The sequence below is a fragment of the Nipponia nippon genome, unplaced genomic scaffold, assembly GCF_047370975.1.
Source record: "Nipponia nippon isolate SJK-2023a ecotype South Korea unplaced genomic scaffold, ASM4737097v1 scaffold_11, whole genome shotgun sequence".
Lineage (NCBI taxonomy): Eukaryota > Metazoa > Chordata > Aves > Pelecaniformes > Threskiornithidae > Nipponia > Nipponia nippon.
Window position 1 is genome coordinate 13,201,497 of NW_028262302.1, and position 24,976 is coordinate 13,226,472.

The following is a 24,976-nucleotide window of genomic DNA, read 5'->3' on the forward strand; positions in this document are numbered from 1 at the left end:
GCTTTTCCTTCCTTCCTTCCTTCCTTCTTCCTTCCTTCCTTCCTTCCTTCCTTCCTTCCTTCCTTCCTTCCTTCCTTCCTTCCTTCCTTCCTTCCTTCCTTCCTTCCTTCCTTCCTTCCTTCCTTCCTTCCTTCCTTCCTTCCTTCCTTCTTCCTTCCTTCCTTCCTTCCTTCCTTCCTTCCTTCCTTCCTTCCTTCCTTCCTTCCACCCACGTGGGGGGGGGTCTTTTACTTCCTGAGGTCACCTGGGAATTGCCATGAGCAAGTCCCGGGCTGCCACAAAGGACCTGAACATGAGCAAGGCCCATGGGGCTCCCCTGCGTGCTTCCTGCATGCAATATGGTTTTGACTTTCACCAGCCTCCTGTAGACTTGGGAAGTGAGGCCTGGATGCCCCCACATCCCCTTGCTGGTCTCTTAGCTGGTCTCAGCTGGTCGAGGGGTCCAAGCTCATATCCCGGGTGGATGTTAATTTATTCAGGAAGGCTTGCTCCTTTGGCAGATGTTCTGCATTTCACTACATCAGAGACTCAGCTGTCAGAAGAGAGGGCAACATGCATATTCAGAGCCTCCTTTAATGTCAGCCATTGCAGAAAGTGTCTGCCACTCGGCAGTGACTGCTTGAAATGCTGGGCGGCTATCGGTAACGCACCTCGGCACACTCTGTGCAAGTGGGGCAGCTCCCTTGCAGGCCTCTTCAATCTCACTCCATTTATTAGAAGGGCTGATTACTCTGATCTCTGCTCTGGGGGACTTTCACTAGCAAGCTTGATGGTGAATTTACGGTCCACCGAGTGCGGCACGCTTACACCCTATGGGGCTAATAAAATGTAAGCTTTTCTTCTAGAAGGTGGCTTAATGCACCTCTTGCAAGTTCCTTGCTCAGTGATTGCCAGTACGCCTCTTCCGACAGCCAGCACACCGCAGCGAGCGCATGGGGACATCAGCCTGGTTGCTGTGCATTAGCTCCCTCAGGTAGTTGTCCATGGACATACAAAGGTTGTCAAAGGTGATCAAAGGTGGTTGTTAGTGTCTTCCATCTCATCCTATAAAGCTTCTAGTTAGAGCTGAGAAAACAGTAAATACCTAGCATGTAAGGGCCCGAGTGCTCTGCTAACAGCAGTGAAACGGGAGTTTGTGCATGTGCAAGAAATAGTTGATATAGTTGAAGCACCATATTTGTGATTTTTTTTTTTTTAATTTACTCAGGCTTCCTGGCTCGTAATTTCACATTTACCAAGTGCTGGAGGCCTGTGATGTTGGAGTAAACAGTGCTAGGGAATCTGGAGCATGTAGTCAATATATAAGACTAGATGCTGGTGGCATCTCATGGGTGAAGACTTTCTCGATCTTGCTGGAGGAGAATAACTGGAATCGTTGTGGTGCTGCTCTTTCAAGATGCTCCAGACTTGAGCACATCAGAAACTATCAGAAGACAGTTACTGGACCCATCATAACATGGCCTTCACCCAGTGTGCCAGTGTTGCTGGGGCTTTCACCTAAGACCTGGGCAAAAGCTGAGCTGTTTATTCCTGTCGGAGGTTGCATTCATTTGTGGGTATTCTATTCCACACGTCTAGGAGTTTGAAGGGCTTCACTGTGTCACATTGGTTTCTTTAGGATGCTGACTAGTTATTGTGCTTCTCAAGATGACCAGGCTTGCTTTTCCAAGCCAGAGATCAGCCAGCAGCCAAGCCGTGCCAACCAAGAACAAAGATGTGTCTTGTAGAACATCATTTAAGGATAAGCGTATATATAGAGTGACATCCAGAAAAGGCTTTCACAACAGCAGGGTCAGCTCACATTAATCAGTATTCCTGGAGCAGCACCTCACTGCAGGTTCATGATGCAGGAGAGCTTTGCTATGCACCACTTTGCAGCTCTGGTGGTAGAGAAGGTGTCCAGTCTTCAGCCATCGCACCAGTAAGAGGACTGTAAGAGCTTTGTTGCTAAGGGATGGCCTCAGCATAAGTTTTCATTATGAATGCTGTGCGTCTATCTGACACAGTGATATGTACAGAGCAGTGACAGTCACAAGTCGTCACCAGCTGTGGCTAGCAGCGGGTTGCAACGCTCCAGCAGCTTGTCCGCCTCTGGCTCTGGAGCAGGGAACTGGCTGTGCTGAGTGAGGTGGCTCAGCTTAGCAGGTACCTCCCTTTGGGGGCACAAGCAAGGCCTCAGCCAAGCGTTTGCTGCCATTTCCACGCTGGGGCGATGGATGAGGGTTACCATTGGCCATACCCAGCATTAACTTGTGAGACCTAAGTCTGTCAGCCTGTGGATTTGCTCCAGGCACACTGCGAATCTCAGTGCCATTTCCACTCCCCCCCGCAAGGTTTAGGGTTTAGTTAACCAATCCTCATCTTGCCCAGATGGTGATCTGGAGTTAACACAGGCACCAGTGGTGTCACCCAGCTGAACGCATCAGGAATACCGGTGACTGTTCAGAAGAGCAACCTGCACTTCCAGAAGTCAGCAGGCTCAAAGCACTAAAAATCCCCGAGCATCTCCTGGTCAGCTGGGAAGTTTATGTGTCCTATAAATCGAGCACTGCATACAGCCGGAGGTGCTCAGGTTGGGCCCGTTAGACATCTGCTTCCTACCCCTAAAGCTTCAGCACTGCTTTGCCACAGTCCCCTCGGGCTTGGTGTGCAAACGTGCCCAGACCGCGCCTAACACGGGGCAGCGGCACAGCAGGAACAGCTCACGGGCATGGCTGCAGCTCCCTTCGCCAGTCCAGCTGGAGCCTCTAGCCAGGCTACCACAGCCCAGAAGTCACAGCCTCCGCCCAGTCAGTAGGAGAGTTCAGGTCTTGTCTAATCTGGGCTGGGAGCGTTTGGACCCACAGCTCCCACAGTACCGGGGAAGGCAGTCAATCAGCAGGGTAAGGAGGGAAATTTAGGAGAAAGCACCCTCCTTTTGAAGCTAGCTGTCCTGCAAGGGGGGAAACAAGGTTCACAAGGGCTAGACAGCGTACAGAGTAAGGCCCTTGCCAGCAGCCTAGAGAGTGAAGCTTGGCGAGCATGGAGTCCCTGATTTCTGGAATACATATGCTTTTTTCCTTTTTGCAAGTCAGTGACTAAGATAAAGCTCTAAAACTCACAGTTACAGATACCACAGTAAAATTTCTGCAAAAGATTCAGAAAACCTGAATTTTACCAAATGAGCAAAACTGGCAATTTTAAGACCACCAAATATAACTCTGACACTGGCTAAAACAAAGCTTATTGCAGAACCAAGCTGAACCTAAATGCTGCAGCTCTGGCCATAGCGCCATTCCATGTAATTTTTCCTGCCTCTCTTCTCGCAAGCTATTTATACCACCCCCACTTCATGTAGGCTGCAGCTGCTGCTGAGGCTGAGCATCTCAGGCCGAGTGAGCTGCTCTCTGGAGGATGCTTTCTTCTAGGAATCAGGGCACAAAAGCCGTTGGAGCGCATTGTTCGGCACCTCCCAGTGAAAGAGGAAATCGAGGACAGAGAGCAGGACGGAGGCAGCGCTGGTCACTGATCCACGCCGCCCTTTGCGCAGAAAGGCGGCTGAAGCATGAGAAGATGAGAAGAGCATTGATATACGCGTAGTGGGGAGTGGAATAAAGAGGAGGCAGAATCTACGTCTGGTTTTGAACTGCTTACAAAAAAGCTAATGCACACTTCCTCAAAGATGGTGGAAAGTGCAGCTTTCCTGGAGCATGTGCCAGCCCTCAGGAGCACACTGTAGCTGTCTTATCACTGTCCCCGCTAAACTAGTGGGAACAGACTTGAATTGACACTGAATACTTCTGAAAAATGTATTATTTTCTCACCTTTGTTGAGCCTTTTAGGCATTTAGCTGCTGGGTGGGTAAGTACATTTAACGCTGTGTGAGGCTGTTTGGGCAAAACCCTTGCTCGCGGTGCGTAGCCACACCCCAAGGCCATCTCGTTGCTGTTAGATCTCTGGGTGTTAGAACAATGCAGGCTGGTTGGGCACCAGGATTATCACCTAGAGAACACCTTTGGTCTAGGCAAGGCTTGGCACAGGTCCCTTCTCTTTCAAACAAGAGTAAGATCCACGAGTGGCCTTTCCCTCTAAGCGTAGCTAAGACTGCATCCCGAATACCGCAGTATATCACACCCAGTGAAAATCTTGTTAGAAATGCCTGCGAAGGCTGGATGCTGACAGAGCTATCTCACGAGCATGGCTAGACTGCTGGGACGGTCAGTCCATCATGTGCCAGAGCCCTGTATTACTATTGGCCTAATTTGGGCCTACAGCGAGAGAATGATTAAAAAACTGCAACCCATGATATGCAGCACTGAATGTTTGGTGGTGATAATGGCCAAGAATCACAAATTGAGTCCATTTTGGGGCCAGGAAAGGAAATAGTTGTGCAATAGCATCACTTCCTATTCAAATTCTCTGCAGACGGGGAATCAAGGTCCGAGATAAGAATCACAGGGTGAGGCTGATACGCGCTGAGGTATGTTGGCCGTGAGAGTTGTTTTGAGTCTTCTTGGTTGTGACCTATATGATCTGTGCCTCCTTTCCTCCGGCACTTCTAACAAGGCTGGGAGCTATGGGTCTAGGCTACTGTTAGACACCAACTTATGAATTCTTGTGGTGTATTTGTAAGCTACAGTGAGCAAAGTCCACATTATTTCTGTACAAGAACATCCACACAAGCATGTAGTATATTTATATCTTACAGATTATCAGCATCACAGTTGTAATGAATGCATTTTAACTTCCCTGAGCATCTGTATTATCACCCAGTCTCTATTTTTCAAACTATAATGTAACAGAAGACATCAGTAGCATAATACCTCAGGCTACTATTCACAGCGAAGGCATCTCAGCTGGGATCAGAAACCCACCATGCTCTTCCCGATTGTGCTTCATAGGGCAAGTGTGGTGCTCTGTAGCCAGGATGGGAAACTACCTTGCGAGTACATCTGGGTGAGACCCAGCTGGGAACTGCCAGACCGCTCTGCCACCCTACTTCAGCCTTTGTTTTGATGAAAACAGCGGAGGGAAACAACAGTGCAGGTTCTCAATAGGCATAATCCAACCTACCTAATTGCTGGCTATTTCTGAAATGGGCTCACATCGCCTCCCCACTTCCACTGCCGCCTCTGCAGTACAAAAACAACCCCAAAGGTAAAGGCCGTCAGCACGGTGAGCTGGTCTTACACCCTGTAGTCTCACATTCACCAAATGTAACCCAAGAGGAGCAAAGCAAATGCAGGGACAAGGTCTCCTCTTCAACAGCAGCTGCCATTTGTTTGGGTCAGGCATAAGATGAAGTTGCGCCATAACCTGGCATCCAAGACATCTTTTGGTTAACCCTTTCTGTTGCTGAAGCTCAGCCTTGCAGTACGTGATCCTTCAGGTGAAGCCTCTAACTCAAAACAGATGATGAAGAACATGCCAGCGTTCTCTGACAGCAGAAGATGGAAACTGTACAAAGGTTTGTTTGCATCTGCTGGTGGGCCCTCGTTGGGGCTTTTCATAAGCCAGAGGAGCTTCTGCCTACTCCCTTTTTTATTTTTAATCTCTCAGACGCCAATGCTGGCTGACTCAGCACACATGATGAAGCAATCACAACAGGTGTGTTGTGATTTACTGCTTCATGCAGTGCTGCCGCCCGTGCCACTCCTGGCCGGGGAGGCAGGGGCGGTGGGCAGAGGGGCTGTGGGCAGGAGCCCCTGCTCTGGAAGCCTGGCTTGCTGCAGGCTGGCCACCAGTATGGGCAAGTCCCACAGAGGCAGAGCAATGGGATCATGAAGGACGTGGGCCTTATTCCTGAAGCACATGTGTGGGAAGAAGTGATTTTAGCCTAAGAGCGTGTAGGTCCTGCATCAGTGAGGGCAGTTGCTGGGTGCTTCGGTCATAGGACCTGCCCTGCAGGTTGCAGGGTTCCTGTTCCAGCACCCAGGAGTTTGTTATCCTAAACTCTTACTTGCAAGATTTAAAAGAAGAAAGAAAAAAAGAAAACCCTTCTGGAAGGGACCCTTAAAAAAAAAAAATTGTTCAGTCAGAAGATTGCTGTTTTACTGCAGATAAAGAGCAATTTTTGCAAGGCAGTCGAAAGGGAAGCAACTTGTTATGTTTTATGGCCTCTGTTGCCCCCTCCAGTCCTACATTAGTAGTCGGTGCTGTTTGGAAAACAACAATCCTGGGGAAATCTGCAATAATAATAATATCTCAGGCTCATTATTTGATATACATTTGACATGCGTTGGAAGTTAAAATTGGGGTCAGAATTTCCTTTTCTGGCACCACCAACTTTCTATCGGAAAAGCAAAGCCCATTTATAGAGGAGACAGCTTTACAGGAGCTGAAGGGAACTTGCAGCCAAGTCCTCTCAAAACTTTCTGCCACGTGTAAAATGCACCTGTACCCTGGCTTTCTGCAGCCTGTGAGCACATGCATGCATGTGTGTAGAAAAAATTACACCTAAAAAAATTGTAAGCAAGTCCATTTTTCTTTTTCATGGCAAGCCCAAGGGCACACATGCTGATCAGATGTTTGTTCCTTGGCTGTACCAAACGGAGGGAGCCCCAGCTTCACCGTCCTCGCAGAGGAGGGAGGCTCAGCTATAGAAACCAACAGACTTCACACCTTTTTAAAGCCACATCACTGTGGTAATGACCAACAAATATTATCATTACCTTATTATGTCTTATGTCTACTGATTATTTTTTCAAGCCAGATAGATGGGGCGCCTTCGGTAATTTCATACTGAAGAGTGTCACTTTCTTGAGGAGACAATTTTTAGAGACAGAGAGGATGCCAAGAGCTCGCCATGCTACTCCAGTGCAGACAGGGGGAGCAGGCTGTGGAGATTTATACCTGGATGAAGCAGACAAGGATAATCTCTCCTACAGAGATGCCCGCCTCATGTAAGGACACAAAGGAAAAGAGTTCACAACAATGACATCATTGACCCGTTAGTGTCTAAAATAGGTTTTTACACTCAGTTCCTCCAAATAAGTTTTCTAAGTGAAGGCATATTTAGAAAGGCAAAAGCACACCCTCCTACCTTCGGGAGCTTTGCTATGTGCTCCTGCTGTGCCTTACGGACCGCATCCAAAAGATCACATCTGTCAGCCATTGTACTCTGAAAACATCGGGCAAAAATGACAGTGCAGTGGTGTCTAGTGCTTGTCTGTCCCATGACTGTACAGTGTGTACAGGAGCTGGACAGAAGTGGTTACATCTTTTCAAAGTATTTAGAAATTAAAAGGTACAGTTTTCTCTCTTTGAAATAAAAATTGGGGAGACTAGGCACTTGGGCTGCAGAGGTGCTTTAAACTGGGAAGTGGAAAGGCCAGGTGACCAAGGTGGTGGCAAACCAGCAAATCAGGACCATGCATCCCTGAAACAGGGAAGAACGACGTCTGCCCAACACCCTCCCCACGTGCACTCTTCTTCCCCAAAAGGTTGGGGTTCCATTTCTTTCTGATTCTCTCTAGGTTTAACTTCACTGTCCCATCTCTTCAAGCCCACTTGCTGGCTTTGCAAATCTGAGAGGCTCCCATCAAGTTTCATATAATCAGTGACGACAACCACGCAGGCCAAGAGATGAATATTCACTATCTATCTTCCCCACTGTCCATGAGTAGGATTCCTACCAGCTAGTTTTTTCTGATAATATAAATGCAAGTGGAAGCACAACACATTCCGGCATAGCCCACTGGTGGGAGCAGAGCAGGTAGTTTGGAGATGATGAGGTTAAATAGATGAAATGCTGGAGAACTGCACTTGCTGAAAGCATATTTTTGCATACAAGGTTTTTAACTTGATGCTAGAGGAGAGAGAGGATGATTGCCAGATTGACGGTTAAGAAAAATGTCATTTTAACTGACAACTGAACAAACAAAGAATTAGCGAGGTAAATCTGGAACTCCGATATACCCAATATACCCATACTATCATTCTGGAGTAGAACAGTCTACTCAGGAAAAAACAGATTTTCAAGGAAAATTATAGCATTTTTAAAAATAGCCTTTGATGTTTAAAATGCATATAATTAATGACAAAAGTTTTCAAAGATACAGTTGGATTAGTTCTGCTTGGACTGGTTCTCTTGTTCCTGTGATTCTCTATCAATCATGAAAGCAAAAAAAGAAACGAAATAATTTGTGGAGTAAAAATGGGTATCTGCACCACACTTGGAGATGAACTTTAACCAATTACTTGAATGATAAGTTTTTTTTATTGTAAGCACTGCAGAGTCAGACCTTGTATCATGTGCAACAGAGATTGTTCTTACACTCCAGCACGTGCTTAATACACCAAATGTTAATCGGTTTGGGCAGGACAAGCACGCTGCAGAGTAAGGGAAGTCTCCTCTGAAACCTGCTATTCCAGTCTTACGGATGAGAGAAGTGTATTTGATCCCTGTTGAAAGGCTGGAGATCTCAAGCTTGTGCAACTTGTCATCATAGTGATGCAGCTAGAGTGCTTGACAATGCAATTTAATCACCATTTTAAATTGGTGCAAGTACGGGCTGCTGTGTGGAGGGGATGTCCTGTCTTCTCTACTGCTGGTTAGTGTTACTACTTGTGCGGTAAATCAGATGAAAGAACTACCTGAAGCCTTTGCTAGGCTTCTACCCAAAGCTTAGTAAAACCCTGGGGCAAAGGAGTAAGGGGTTGGCTTAGTTTTCAGCTGGATCAGCCCCTGATTTATCTCACCACTCATCTGAACAGCTATTATTTCTGACACAGGCTGGGGGAGCAAGAGCACACATGGATCCGTGTATCCACACAGAGATTTGGTCAGCCACAAAGGAGCAAGCCTCGTGCAGAGGACACCGACCCACCGGCACCAAGGGGACGCTTCCCCAGGACTGGCTGTCCGCACTGGCACTGCTTGCTTCGCTCCTGCGACCAAGATAGCAGAGCGTCTGAGAGCAGATTGCAAAAGGCAGATCTTTCTGTGTATCAACTAAAACAGATATAAAAATATTCTTGGCCTTCTTACTCGATTTAAAAAAAAAATTACAGCTGTAAAACCTAGTAATTTTTTTTTTTTTAAGTTGAAAACCATGTTTAAACAAGCATTCCTGTTTAATTCATATGCTGCAAGGATTTCCACTTCTGCCTGAAAATTCCTGAATGTACAGTCTTACAGTGATAATCCATTTTTAAAAATAGGTAGCTGAGGCTATTCCCACGAGGCAGAAGCTTGTGGATTTACAGTGAAACTGATTCCAGTGTAAGAAAAATGAAACAGATATTCCAGTTCACCTGATATACACAACAGCGGTGACAACTTCTCCACTAATAAAAGATATGACACAATTAGACTGCTAACCTTTCCACTTCGGGAGTTTATCAAAAGAGGCCAGGACTTTAAATGAGAAGAACCAAAGATAAATTCTGCTGCTACAGAATTCTCCTATTCTCCACTTTCGTCTGAAGCTCTCCTGAGAAAGACCACCAGCCTCAGATCTAGACGCAAACTGCCTTGTTAGGAAAACTTTGATATTATAATAAAAGGTGAATAAATATTGTGAAGGAGCGTGTCTGTGAAAGGTATTACAAATTTAAGTAACTGAACTGTGATAGCAGAAAGGCTCAGGAAGAACTGAATTAAACAAATACAGGTTTTACAGTATCTTTTGGTACACCAGCTACCATATAGTGGGTGCTAAAAGACAGCAGGGCCAGAGCATGTTATTATGAACTGGGACTAGAAAAGAGAGAACAGTTGGCAAATAGAGAAGAGAAAAAAAAAAAGTCAAGGATAGGAGGAAGAAAACATGCAAAACAGGCACTGTAAAAAGGGAAGGAAAACTTTGATATTTTCACAGTGAGCAAGATCTGAAATAGATAAAAATAGATAAATAGACTTGAAAACACTACCTATTACAGCCTTTTGGTCCATTTTACAGAGAACATATGGTCTAAGCATTAAGCAGATACAATTTGAAAGTAGCCTCAGTCTGAAAGGCACACGAAACGCCGGGGGAAAAAAAGAGAGGCAAAATTGAAGAGCTCCCCCAGGTTTAATTCTTCTGCCATTTGGAGATTCTCACTGGAGCGCACAGAGCCTGTGCTGCAGTGAGGATCCCCCATGCATTTGAGGTGAGTGAGCTCTCTGGTGAGCGACAACGAAAAACATTTGCTGTTATTTTTCCGAATCATCTGCTATCTTGTGCTAAGCACTTTAAAACCGCTTCTTGTGACAAATCAGGCAAATACCAAGGAGCACCCAGTCTAATGGGGAACCTGGAATTCTTCCCAGGCTCCATACAAGTCCAGCATTGCAAATGAGCAGACACTAGACCACCCCAGCTCACGCACCCTGAATATTCATTGCAACAAATGACTTCACCCATCCTAGAGAAACTCTGGCAAGTATTCAGCTGTTAAATATTTGGCCCTATTACTACTGATATGGCAGTAATACGTTACCAGCCAACTTCTCCTTCAAGGGATGCAAAGTGCAGGATATGTTGAGAAAAGAACTACTAAGACAGGTAAAGAAAACTGAAGAGCGGTGTGTAAATATTTAACATGCTCTTCCCAAGCACCACCAAGCTATACGTAAATGTCCATGTATTATGTAGAGGCAGAGTAATCTGGCTTCATTGAGAGCTGGAGTGGAAGGAATAAAAAAGGAGAAGTGAAGATTTAAGGAAACCTGAAATCTAAGCTAACAATACCATTGGCAAACAGCATAGCAGCTTCTTTTCTTTAGACTGGCCCCTGGGCATTTAATTTTGGCGTCATTCATCTTCGAGGCCAGCCAGCCACAGGCCCCACATCATAAAAATGTGTTCACAAGCCATCTATTTCCCCCTGGGTTCTTAACCAGGACACAAGAAAGGTTCCATTTAAAAATCATTTTATTATTAACATAATCTTCCCATTTAGCCAAGTGTGGGACATGTATAAGGAATGTCGGTAAATATTCCATTTGAGGCTTCTTTTTTACATATTTCCATTGATAAATAAACTCTGAATTCACATAAAAAAGTTAAACTTAAATAACTAATATATTTTTTGTAACAGGCATACATTGGTAAAATATAAATATTCTTGTACTCAGCCTTTGCTCTAAATAGAGATAACAGTTAGCCACACATCACAGTTATTAACAACTAAAAACAAGAACTCAACTGATTTTCTGGCCTGGACTAAAATAGAGATGGAAACAGAAAATTCACATTTTGACTTTGGGCCAAAAGAGGTTGAGAGGCAGGAAGAGAACAGTTTTATTAACAGCCTTGTTAAAAATAGTCTGCTCTGCCACTGAATTTTAACTTATTCTACATTTGGTAGTTGATTCCATTATAATTTTATGTAACACTCAAGTATCACTAACAAAATATGGCACATCATCCATGAACAATATAACGATGTTTTAAAACTACCAGGGCAAAAATGTAGGCGATAGGAGTGATTTGGTTCTGGCTAGCCATTTTGTCCTCTCAGTCTAACATTAATATATTGCATCACGTCACTGTTTTGGCCACTTTTCTGCAAAAGACTGGAGTTTGCTACCTGAAGCTCTAAAGTTTTTCAAACTAACCAGTTACCAGGCAGCCTGACACACTGGGTTTCCTCACCCAGAAGTCAGACCAAAATCGGTTGATCGAGATGCCCTCTCAAAGGATTCTGGGAATGATGGTGAAAGGGACCACGGGACTGCTAGCTTCAAGCTCCAGTGCCGTCAGGAAGCATTCGGTCGCGGCATCATCATTGCCTTGAGCCTGCAGCACCTCTCCCAGGCCGTTCCAGACCTCATGGGCCGTGGAGTTCACCTGGACGGCATCTCTGAGAATCTTCTCTGCCAAGCTGTAGCGCCCGAGCTGGTGAAGTATCAGAGCCTGCAAGAAAACAAAGGAAAAATGGTTGAGACTGACCAGTAGGACTTTCCTGAAGCTCAAATGATATGTCGCAACAGTGAAATAAGTGTAGGTAGCTCTTGGGTTCAAAGTGTTATAGACTATATAATACTTTTTGAAAAGAAATGACCTGAAGCAGGACTGGAGCAGGCTACTCCACACCAACAAGGAGTCAAGTGGCTTTGGACAGAAAACAAAGACGCTGAAACGCAAAAACTGAGTTGAACAACAACAGCTCCACCCAACCACCAAAAATCAGTAAGCACCTGAGCTTTTGTCGCAAGCTCCTGTGTCTGAAGTGCTACCAAGGTGCGTGCCCTGAAGTGTTCATATCCTGCCTGCGCATCTCAGCACCCAGCTCATGTCTTATAACATCTCAGATCATACACACAGCACCATCGGCTCTCAGGGATGGCAGTAACAGAAGCGAGTTCAGCCCAGTGGGCGACAGCCATGGTATTTGATTCAACCTGCAGAATGGGAAACGTGCTGGCACTAATATTGCACCAGTAGTGTATAAAGGTCCAGCAGGCAGATAGTTTTCTCAGGAGCTTCCTAAACACAGATTCTTCATCTTCCTCGCGGGACGGGATCCAATTCAACACCACACGATCCAAGAGGGTGTCCACACCCACTAGGATATGACCTGAATGAGGCAGTGGAAATCTCCATCCATCACATTCAGCTATATTACTGTGCCAGAAAAGTCGTTGAATGACCCAGTAAGAGAGCTTTATTCTGGGATTATAATAATCCCAATGATGTTATGCATTTTTCCCTTGTGACTCCGTATTGCAAGATGCATACGTACCACAAATCTTTGTTTTCCAGAGAGGCGTCCGGATTACAGGCTTACAGATTCCTTGTGACCGCTCCCCTCCCAGCCCCCACTCCTTGGACCACAATTTCTTTTATTTCTCTCTGTACATCTGTCCCTCAAATCCTTATCAACCTAAGCGCCAATGATTAGAAAGTACTGAAATTCTATGCAACCCCTGAATTATCCACCATACGTTTCTGGAATTCTGCCCACCAGCCTGACTTTCAGCATAGGCAGACTGCTAACTCCATCCTACAGAGGAACAGAGCAGAGCATGCTCTGAAGTACATCATAAAGAGCGCTGTATAGCGTTGGCAAGTAAATAAATAAATGCAGTAAAGGCTAATTTCTATCAGCTTAGCAGATGTTCTCACATAAAGGTGCCAGAGGACTTCTCTGGTTTTACATTTTTTTTGAGCTGTCAACTGAGTCAGCATTTCCAGAGCAAGTGAACAGTACTTCCAATCAAAAAATCAGGTAACTCTCAGGGTCGGTGTTTTTTCCCTGCAGGAAAGTGACTGTCAGTGACTGGTAGGTATCAGATGTGACACTACAAAAATTGAAGCAAGGAGGTGGAATATATCAAGGTGGTTTGACTGCATGCACCTAACCTTAGTAAAATTAAAATGTTCTTAATTTTCAAGAGAAGATTCTCTAATTTTCAAAAATCTTCCTTTTATTCTGTGTGGATTTGTATATTTTATACTAATTAAAAATGTGAGTTCTTTGAATATTGGTAATACTTTTTTTCCCGAATATGCCAGACTATTTTCCCCGCTTGCTAAGGATACAAGCTGTTCTTTTCAAGACCAAAGGAAACAACCAAATTTTGCAGATATAAGCCTGTTGATGGGAACAGAAACACGTTATGTCACATCTGCCCTATTCTGTATGGAAAAAAGTATAGCTGAGATTTTCTAGGTGATAGAACTAGAGCAAATACTAGCTGTTTGCCTGCTGTTATACTTTTCTAAGAATATAGGCTACTCAGCACTAGCGAAGGAACCGCTCTTGCATGGGCAATCAGGTCGCATCGCATACCCTCATGTTTTGAGGGCACAGCTTTCTGGAGGGAGAGTCTCCCAAAAGTCAGTCTTTCACTGGTGTCTCAGGCTGGGATGGTATGAAGACTCCTGCCTTGGGTAGCAGCGCTGGGGCTGCTCTGAAGAAGCAGCACTGGGAAGCTTTGCTTCCAAAGAACCAATGGAGAGAAAATTAGACTTGGTTCATGCAGAGCATGAAAAGGATGGTGACATTTGGTCACTACAGCTGTGGGCTGAGGCCAAACAAGCGATCTAGAGAAAGAAGACATAATACCCTCTGATTCATTAACTCTCTCAGAATGATGGTCAGATGTCACATATTGTGAGTGCCCAGTTTGTAAATCTCCTTCCCAGATGACTTCATTAAAATTCTGAGGCACAGAACACTTCAAATTCTTTGTGGCTCTTGCCTGACTTTGCTCTATTAAGCATTGCACTACAGACCCCAGGGAGAAGGAGCAGGCATGCCTATCACACAGCAACATCTTTCCGTGACCTCACACCATCACCCATCCAAGAAAACTGACCTCCAGTTTACCAGCTGTCAGCATATGCTTGCTCTCTATACTAAACCCTTCAGGAAAAAAAACCCCAAAACAAACCACTAAAACTAAAAAACCCTAAGAAAAACCAAACCCAAACCTCCTCTAAGATTTCCCAGAAATCAATACAAATTATCCTAGTCCTTCACTGCGTATTTTCCTTTGCTTCTTAACTGGAAACAAAATCTTGAAGTTACCAGTTCTGACCTTTACCTATTTAGCAGCAGATGTACAGCCAACATTTATCTGCAGAATAATGTTAAGTAAGTCTCTTGCTTTATGGCTGGAGATGGGCTTGAACAACACATCAACTCTGCAGAAACACAGAGGGGTACCTAAGTGACATATGGCTCACACCTTCAGACTTGGCATGTTAGTTTAAAACCTAAACAGAATGCCTTCTCCCTATATCCTCTTTATAAACAGGCACATAAACTTAAAAAAAAAAAAAATAGGATAGGGATTTTAGAACCTGAATCAATTAGAAAAACTGCTATGTAATCATTTGAATAAAGAAATATTAGTAAGAAAACACCCACTGTACCCATGATGAAAACAGTAAGTTCCTAAGGAATTACACAAATCTAATGCAATCTATTTGTTCTTTGTACATTTTAAAATGCTGCAGTACTTGACAGAGGTGTTTAAGACAACTGTCGGCATCCTGCTAGAACAAAGCAGGATCCTTCCTGCTATTCCATCTCTTTCACTAGCTCTTTCACATGGAAGACTGATAAATTTATGACATTTGCTTCTAACACAAAAGCCTCTGATGTGTGTGGGCTTCTTAATTTTGCAGCTCACTACAAATTTTGTTTATTACTTTTCCCCATGTTTGGTTTGCTGAGAATTATGGGCTTGTTTTGGGGTTGTTTTGGGTTTTTTTTGGCAAACCACTGATCTCCTCTAAGTGTGTTAAGGCTTCCAGCTTCAGGAATGTCTTTATGTTGTAAACTCTCTACTCAAATCTTATTTTTCTTTTAGCCAGTTCTACATTGTAGAGGTTGATTTTGTAAGTCAAAAAACTCCAAGATAAAACTCTAATCGGAAATGGCACAGACAGAAAGTGAAGGGAATCTCTGAAGAGACAAAAGAGACTTTTTTGTGCCATCTTCACAAGAAGTGGAAGCAGCGCTTCATGTCTCCGATTCGTTGGTATTTATACCAGTCACTTTGAATAACCAACAGTACTCATAGATTTGCGGAATTCAGATGCTCTCTGCTCAAGGAAAGGTCAACAGCCCTTTACAGTGCGCAGGCCATCGTTGGGGCTCAGAGCTGGGAGTAACAGGGACTTTTCAATTTCAAGAGCCTACAGGGGCTGGCTTTCCAAAAAAGAGTATTACTGTGTACAGCCTGCGACAGGGAGGTACTGTAGTCACTACAAACACAGTTCTACACAAGCTTCACATCACAACAGAACAAAACCCTCCAGGAATTAATAAAAAGGGGGGAAAAGTGCTTCCAGCTTTCTTCTCTGCCTCAGGTTGTTTTCAAGATCTTGCCAATTCTTTCCTCATCCAGTCTGGAATCGCAAAGTCTCCCTCTAGTTGGTCAATGATTTTACATGTCTTTCCTCCCTCGATCACCACCCTTAACACTTCATTTGACATTGCCCCACATACAAAACTGCTATTCTTTGCTTATTTTGCCAAAGCATCTGTCCAAGGATTGTTTTTATAATGCTCAGCCAAACAGGGCCCAACCCCTTATTCAAGGCCCTGTTGTCAAAACAGAAGTAATTTGTTATTTATTACTCAATATCACCTAGGTACCTACACAAATACAGCCCAGAAAAACAGCTATTGTGTCTCAGTAGACAGAAATATCTTAATGTACCACACAAAACATTTGGCTGAATAACCTTCATTTATACTTATCTTGTATGCATTAAGGAATGGGGATTATATCTTCTGTATTCTGGATACTGTCTTGGGACTAATCATGTTTACTGTTTTAATTAATGACACATCACAAAAATTATGAGTGTGATGGTACAATTACAAAAAAGTGAAGAGGATACGATATAGAATGCGACAGGCTGATCATAAGAACTAGGATAAGAGAAATATGGCAAAAGTCAGTAAAACAAAGTGGAAAATAACACAACAGTACCACAAGTTCTGTGGCATGGTGGAAGCCCGTCAACCAAGCAGCCTAGGAGAAAGACTTGGATACGTCAGGCAACCACAGGATGACAGTGTGAAAAGGTGCCAGTGTGAAAGAGGAAAACTCAAGTGACATCAGGAGAGGTTTCCAGTAGAGAGGAAGACAACAGGGACTTCAGCAGCTGTGCCCTACACAGCTATAGTAGGGCCTCCTCTAGCACCTCGTGTAGTCTCCTCTGTTCAACAAAGGTCATTCAAACTGGAACAGGCACTGAAAATGGCTACTGAGGTGATCAATAAAAATCTTAATTTACAAGAGGAGACTAACAAACTTGGTTTGTTTAACCTAGCAAATCAAAAGCTGAGAGGAGATGAAGTTACTTGCTATAAAAACAGTAGAGAGAACAGAATAGAGAAGAACTATTTTAGTTAGAGAATAATGTTGGCACAAGAATACATGTGTATAAATTGGCTGTGAGTAAGTTTACCAAAAAAAGGTGAAAACATTCCTGGCAATTGGAGCAGAGAGATTTTGGAACAGCCTTCTACTTGCAGTAGCAGGGTGCAAAACAGTGTTAAGACCAAGTCCTACAGGAAGAGCTTGCATGCTCTGATGGTTATGTTGAGGAGACTTGTCTAGAGGGCCCTGGGAGCTTCCACTGCTCCTGTTCCAATATCAGGTTCTCACTCAGCTACATTGAGAGGAAAGAGAGTGATAACGTTTTCATGCCTATATAGTATTACTACTTGATGCTTCTGTTGTAAGAACAGCTTTCTCTTGATTCCTTGGGATACACTGAAGAAGCAGGTGCAGAGAAATGTCCAACTAATGAATACAAAGATTAAAAAAGCAAAATTATGGAAGGTATCCAGCTTATTTCTGAAAGAAGAAAACTAGTAGGACAAAATTAATGGAGTCTGAAATCTTCAAATCCATGAGGCCTTTTTTTTTTTTTTTTTTTAAAGAAACAAACAACAAACCCCACACCATATTCACAGTCTTTTGGGTACAGAAAGATTCATAATAGCGTTTTCAAATGCATGTAAGACAAGACATTTAATCAGCATTCACTTCAACAGGACCTAAATCCTTACTCCACCTAGATAACTTTCAGTATGTCATTATGTATCTATCTGTATCCTAGATAAACAAGATACCTTTAAAATTTGGTCTATGGTGATGGCACAATAAAACCAATAATTACAATTAACACCATCTTCAATAAGCCAGAGTTATATTTTGATATATATTGGACATGTCAAAATTATGTTTTGGCATAGTTATTTTTCCCCTTGCAGTTCAACATATTAAGGTTATTTTCATCAGCTAAATGCATTTTTTTAAAAGGAAAACATTCAAATGAATTCTCATTTCCAAATGCAGCTTTACACAGTCTCCAAGTAAAACCTTCACTTAGCAAATGCATCATTATTTAGTAATAAAATATCACCACTCAGAATCTGAACAACATGATACAATACACAGTTGTATAAAGCCACAATTGCTTAAATAAGCATGTAGTGTAGTCTTCATTGCAAAGGTATCTTTTTTCTGCAAATGGGCTTTCTCTCTTTGCAAATTAACCTGTCATAATGATTAACCAAACAGCCAAAGGAAAACACACATCTAGAAAAAAAACACGGGACAGAGATGGAAAACTACTTAAATAACTAATTGCTGATTTTGAAAACATGATTAAAACTAGCCATTTAGAGGAGTCTAGTAAGGTCACATTTTTTATTTGCTTTTAGGCAAATGAGAAGCTAACATTTACATTTTTCTATGGAACTAACTTTTTAAAAATTAAAGTCATAATTATCACCCATCATATGTCTCACCAAACCAGAGCTTTATGATAAAGTGCTAAACAAGATCTGCAATAACTGAAGGGAAGAAAAAAAAAAAGGTGAAAAGGTAACACTACAAAGATCACTGTGGTTTCTTCCACGTTACTAAAAATTTCTGCTCAAGAGAGCTGGAGGTTTTCTTAAGGTTTAAGCATCTGACTACTTCTCCACCCCTCCTGGAATATAAACAGTTCTCAGTCTCAACAGAAGCACCACTTGAGATTTTGACCTTTATTCATTTGATATCAAGAAGAACAATTTCATTTTCTCCAATAAAAATATAGACTATAGGTGAGAAATGTTCTCAAAAGCAATGAAATTTATTTCAAAGTGGAAAAAATAGAATGGGAACTTTGACTATGAGTCTGTTTGCACTTTTGCCTTCTTCAGAGAGGATGCTGAACTCTCATAACTCTGCAGAGAAGGAAACTGATAACTGGGAGAAATGGGGAGTATGAGAAGAAGAAATGCGGCCAATCTAACACGCAAAAAAGTGTCAGAGATGCTCATCATGTTTAAGAATCACAGCCTGCTGACCTGCAAAAGACTCAACTATGGAGATTTGAGTTCTACCAGATAAGACATTAATATTAATTTTTTGCTAGTAGGTCTATTACATGACTTGTGTGCTAAAGAACTTCTAGATTTGTATGATGCAGACCTTTTTTAGCTAAAAAATACCCCTCAGAGCTAAAAGTCTCCCTTGCAAAAACAACACCTATAAGAAAACATTATAAGCATATGAAAATAAAAAATGGACTGATTTTGTTTTTCATGATGAGAGCAGGAAGACAGAAGAACAGTGGAAATACTACTTGCCTCGTTCGCTGATGGCCTGCTGAAGGCCAATAAGCTAGCAGCTGCAAATGTATGATCAGATATAGAGCCATACAGATGTGGAAAATACCGATTTTTTTAAAAATTACAATAAAAGGCCTAAAGAACTGACTACATCCAACTCCCCAGTAATTTTCCCAGTTCACTATTTTTATTTTTTTTAAAAACTCCCAGCCTGCTTAAGAGAGAATCAACTTTCAAGCACGGCATGCAGAAAGACATGATAGAAACATCCCATCTTATCTAAAAAACTTGAAAATCAAGGATTATGACCATAAACAGTTACAAAACTTAATATGTAATGTATGCATTGCAAATTCACATGCACTGTAATTTTAGCATCACAAAACTGCCCCTTGTTACATGCTGCTTTTTCAGCCTATTTTGCATGTGTTAAGGTGGCTGCTATTTTCAAACAAATCTATCAAACTTGAAGGTTTACCAGAGACTTGACAGTGTTATGCTATAATAATGAAACAGAAGAAGTGTTAGCAAGGCAAAACGAGAAGAATTTGTCATGATATATGGAAAAACAAGTAAAATTCAGCAGCTTATATTTCCCATCCTCTGTGATAAAAATACATTTTAAATGTATACTATAATCAATATTTTACACTTACGTAGAGCGAAATAGCACATTATTTATATACTATGCTCTCCTATTTTCCTTTTAGATGATGAATTTGTGCTGAAACATGTGCATCTAATGGAAGTATGACTTTGCACATGAAATCATTTATTAACTCCTTCTTTTAAAGGCATATACCAAGAACAGTTGCATGTTTAGTCATTGTAAGTAACTATTTTCTGCAAGTGCAAAACCATTGTGAGATGGTGCAGCAGTTCGAAATAAGCCATTCCATCAGAAAAATGATGGATAAACACAGTTCTGTGTCTGCAATGACAGACACGAATGCCTTTTAATGCACGGATTTTGAAGGGTGTCCATATTACAGGGTTTAAAAACAACTGGACTGACCACCAACACTTACAAGTAAAGATAAATTTCTGTAAAATAAAGACGTAATTTTTTTGAATTGGAAAAGAAACTGCAACGTATATGTAATTTGTTTCCAAAATGCACAATACAAAACTACCACTGTCATTTTCTCTAATGCAATTCTTTTGAATAATAATGTGTGTTTCTTCAAATATGCTCAAAATAAAACTTCCTAGCAGTTCAGCATGGATTTTTTTTTTAAGTGAGGACACCCAGCTAATACTACTACAGCTGATCACTCACTAAACCAAACCAAAGCAACTGATGAACAAATATGAACCTGCACCTGCAGCCAACATTTTTGCCCGTGGCCTGTCCCCAGCCCCTGCCTGTTCTACGTGTCCCTTCCTGCCTTGTCGCCCTCACTTGCCTTCCTCCGTCCCCAGCACACCCAGAAACTGAGCTGTGTGCTCTCTGTCACCGCTGAAGCAAGCTGCCAGCCCCAGTTTGTTATTTCTTTACCCTTCCCCCAATGCTAACATACCCCCTTAGGTATCCAATTGCTTTCCCTGCTGCAAAACACTTGTTGCTAGGAGAAAACCTACTGCTTGGCAACAGATTTTTAAAGCAACAACTTTGGCTTTGTTACTCACTGAACTTTTCATTGCCAGAGTGAAATAACGAAGGTGCGTGGTTGTTAGTGCATCTGTGTATTTATAACCCCCTTGAAAATGACTGACTCCTTCCAACAGGGATGTGCTTGCCTTTTAGTTTGTTACTGTTCACAGCTGATAATGCAGAAAGGTTCAAAATTGAAGTGTGTTTTTTAAAATTGCTGATTGTAGCCTTCCACCAAGATGGAAGCTCTTGGGGGATGACTTTTCCTGTTAAGACAACACGATCTTGCAATAGTCTGCTGTAATTTTGCTTTACACTTTATGTGAACGTCATATCAGCTTATAAACACAGCATGACTACCATGCTATATTGCGAGAACTAATTTGACTATAGCAAGCACACTGGGAACAAATAAAACACCTTACTGGTAAGAGTGAAACAGCTAGTGACTTCAGAGATTACCTAAATGTTATCTGCATCTGAAAATTATACCAAGGGTCTTATTTCATATGCTGTATCTACAAGCACAGCAAAAACATGACGATTCTCCCTTCAGCAGTCAGATGGCTACAGCGCTGGCAAGTACTGCATTGACACTGGTATCAGGGAATAATTAAATACAACCTCAGTCCTCAGATAATGGCCACTCCCAAATCTGGAGTACTTGTCATCCGGTGCACACGTTTTACATCTCCCAGCTGTGATACCATGACACTGAAGCGTAGGTGATTCGTCTCGATCACCTTCCTCCATCCGGAATCTCAGCAGCATTGGATCTTCCCTCCCCTCTCTCCCAGCACACATCACCTTCCCCACAACGGAGAAAACGGGATTTCCCAGATGTACAGCATCCTTCAAGTACATACACCCGCAATGAAGACCGGTGCTGGAGATCACAGCTACAGACAGTGCTGTTTATGAAATGGCCCTATAGTAATTTCCTTAATTCAGTATATTCTTGTACATTGTCATTCATACACACACCCCTTTTCCCCTGTGTTGACATTTTATAGTTATAAGTGCATGACCTAATTACAGTATATTCACTGCTGAAATCCTGCCATTTTATCACTCTAATCTGTGGCTCGATTTCAACATTGCCCAATTTCAAAAGCAAGGCTAGGTTTACTACTGCATCATCATGCTACCTACAGAGACTCATAGGTATTGTTCGATACTGATGCCATTATTTTCCAAGTTTTGAGTGAAAGGGTCAGAAACAGAGAAAATTGTATTTCTGTTACTCAAGACATAGGACTAACATAGAATTCCTTTCAATAGCCAAAAGAGGAAAACTCCAAATCCTCCAAAAATGGTACGGGTGCAGAACAGGCTAGAGAAACAGAAAGCCTCAGACCAACTTTCATGGAACGAGGAGCCTCAAAGTCAGCCCACTGAATCAATATTCAACCATTTGAGCAAAAGCTTGATTTTTCACAAGAACTGAGGATACTGGGAATTCAATGTCCTTATTCCACTGCCTAAAGACTAGATTTCAATTTAGTACATCTGAAGGTTCCTGGTTTTGAAAGCTTGTGCTCCATGCAAAATTATCACTACTGTCAAGAAATTAATGTTCTTCTGTCCACCAGTCAACCACTGAGAGAATTAAAGAATAAACAATAAGTAATAGCAAGCAATGGCTTTTTAAGAAGCTGTTTTTCATTAATGATGGTTTTTCTATAAAATCACAATGAACATACTGGTGGTACATGGCTTCTGGAAATAGTAATTAGAAAAATTGATCAAATGTTCTAATGAAGAAATCAATCTGAAGTCAGGGGAATAGCTTGTGTATCAAAGAAAAATCAGAGTTGCAGATCCGGTACTAGTTTCTGTGGTTAAAATTTATAATTAATAGAACTGTCAGAGTTCCAATTGAGTACTTTGGAGATCTTTAGCTAGATTGTCACTATATCGAAGGCTAGCACTTGTAGTCCATACTTGTACATGCTCAGTACTACAGAAACCAGCACTTACTTGTCTGAACTTTTGAGACTATGGAAAAGGCATCAGAAGTGAATGATACTCTTCTGAAGTACCTTTTCTTGCATTTATGCATGTGCATTTCTCTCAAATATCCTGACAAATGCTGTATTAAATATTAAGTCAGAACTGCAGTATAAGATAAAAGATGACCAGTGCTTTCATTACTAAAATAAAACAGAAACGCAAAGATTAAAGCACATTATTCACATTTTTCTTCATTTTGCCCTTAGCCAAAGAGACGTTTGAATATAGAAGTATGTACATACACAAGTTATATCTATGGCTAAAGTCACTGTTTCAAAAGTGTTACGACACCACAGCAGCACATGCTAGACTGCCATTGCAATAATCTCCAAGAAAAAGAGGTTATTTAATACAGCATTAATAAATATATTCTTTTATAGCATCCCCAGGAAACAGACTATTTCCCCCTGCCCCCAAAGCTGACATGAACTGCCGTCCACGCTCAGGCCCAATGCACTACAATGGGAAGAGCCATCTTCATGGCATTTTGCAAAAACCTCCCGGCATGAGAGGGAACGCACCCCCTTCCCCCCCCAGATTCTTAAACGAAAGGCAGAAGTGGTAGGTACACTGCTAACCTGGCAGTCTCACAGGACAACTGCCAGCAGATCCATCTTTAGGGGAAGGCTATTTTCAGCGTGAAGGGAAGGCATAAACCCTCCCATCTATGCACCATCAGGCGGAGATCAGAAGAGCCAAACCCTAACCACTGGCTAAGAAAGGGCTTTGAGCACTTTCACAAAAATGAAACAAGACACTTCTTTATATACCGACTTACCCTTCACAAAACCTGAAGAAGCTGAATATACTGAAAACTAAGGAAAAAAGCTTTGGACAGTTAAAAAGAGAAACCCAAACAGCAGTGTTTTGGAGAAAAACCAGTAAAAATAACTTCTAAAAAAAGCTAAAAATAACATTAATGTACCTCAACAAATCGGCTTTTGCTAATACTGATCTGGAAGCAAACAGATAAATATAACTGAAATATCACTCACCTTTTAGAATTCATCTCCATATAAGCCTATCAGGGTTTCTCACAACTATCTTTTTGTGGATCATCGTTCATTTTTTACGTAAAACTTGCCAAAAATAAGGTATTTTCAGTTTAACTAACATCAGATCAGAAGAGCCCTCTTAGGTCATTCATTTTGCTCCCCTGTTGTCACTGACCACCTCAGCACAGGATTTCTTGTTCCACACAATGTTTAGACTGTAAGTGCTAGGAATCCTCTCCAAATCTTCTTCCCAAATTTTTCCCTAGCCAGTTTGTTTTCATTTGTTCCTGTGCCAATGTTACCTAGCCTTATTTTGATTATGCTTATTCATCTCATGTTTACATGGAGCATGTATTATTATTAAAGTTTCCTACTCCTCCCAGGAAACGCTCCAGAGACTTTCCAGTGCTGCAGTTCAGTCACCTCAGTGCTCACTGTGTATAAGGACAACATGATGCGAAGCTACAGGCCAATTTTGTCATCCAGCCACCCTACTTGGGATTACAATCACAGGGCCAGCCTGGGAGGAAACCCCAAGTGAAGCTTATGCTTTAGTTCACACTGAGGGCTGCCCTGTTGGCCAGCCTCAACTGGTTTGACTGGGCATGGCAGTCTCCATGTTTTGGGGACATGAAGCAACCAGTGGAGGATGAACACCACCATCTTCCATACGGGAAGGAGAAATCTGTAGGCTTACAAAATTAATGGTGAGACTACACTGTTGACAAGATGATGATGTTGATAGCTGGGACAACATGATGTCTCGTGTTGGGCTTGGCCAACTCATCAACAATGAAGACACAGCTCAGATCAACTAGAACCCCAGCTCTTTGTCCTCTCCAGTCATTCCATACTCATTCTTGCTCTTGCATTTTATATTTGTGAGTCATTGGATTTCTTTTTCTGAAGGGTCTCCAAATTTCACTTCTAATCGAATTGACACCTTTCTCCTGCAACTGCTCTTCCCAAGTATAGGTAGTATATTAACTATCCTACTATCTTTTGTTAACTTAGGTTTCACTAAATATTACTGGACTAATGATTTGTTATTTCATCTACTAGTTCTTCCAGAATTCTGGCCAACTCCTCCACACTCTTCCACCAGCAAGTACTTGCCACCATTTCCGTACTTTCACTTCCACTACTAATTTTAGCTTTGCCATCCATGATGAATATCACATTCCTGTTAAAGACTGAGGCAAAACACAAGTTTAATGGGGTTATGGACTTTTATAAATGGTTATCCATCACTGCACTGATTGGCACGGCATGTTAAATCATATTCTGTGGCAGGTTTATGGCTCTTGAAATCCATTTTCCAAACTGTATAATAAGTTAGTGCACAAGGTTGGAATCTGCAGAGAAAGTGTAA

At 42.2% G+C, this 24,976-nt stretch overlaps 1 protein-coding gene across 4 annotated transcripts in view; it reads right to left on the reverse strand.

Moving 5' to 3' along the window:
• Positions 1-10,820: 10,820 nt before the first annotated feature.
• TTC7B (tetratricopeptide repeat domain 7B) overlaps positions 10,821-24,976 on the reverse strand; it is a 143,748-nt gene continuing 129,592 nt past the window's right edge. For all 4 annotated transcript variants that reach the window (XM_087747504.1, XM_087747502.1, XM_087747506.1 and 1 more), the window contains one exon: positions 10,821-11,822. In XM_087747504.1, coding sequence (XP_087603630.1) covers positions 11,601-11,822 — 222 coding nt within the window. In that variant the 3' untranslated portion in view covers positions 10,821-11,600. The remainder of the gene's footprint in view (positions 11,823-24,976) is intronic.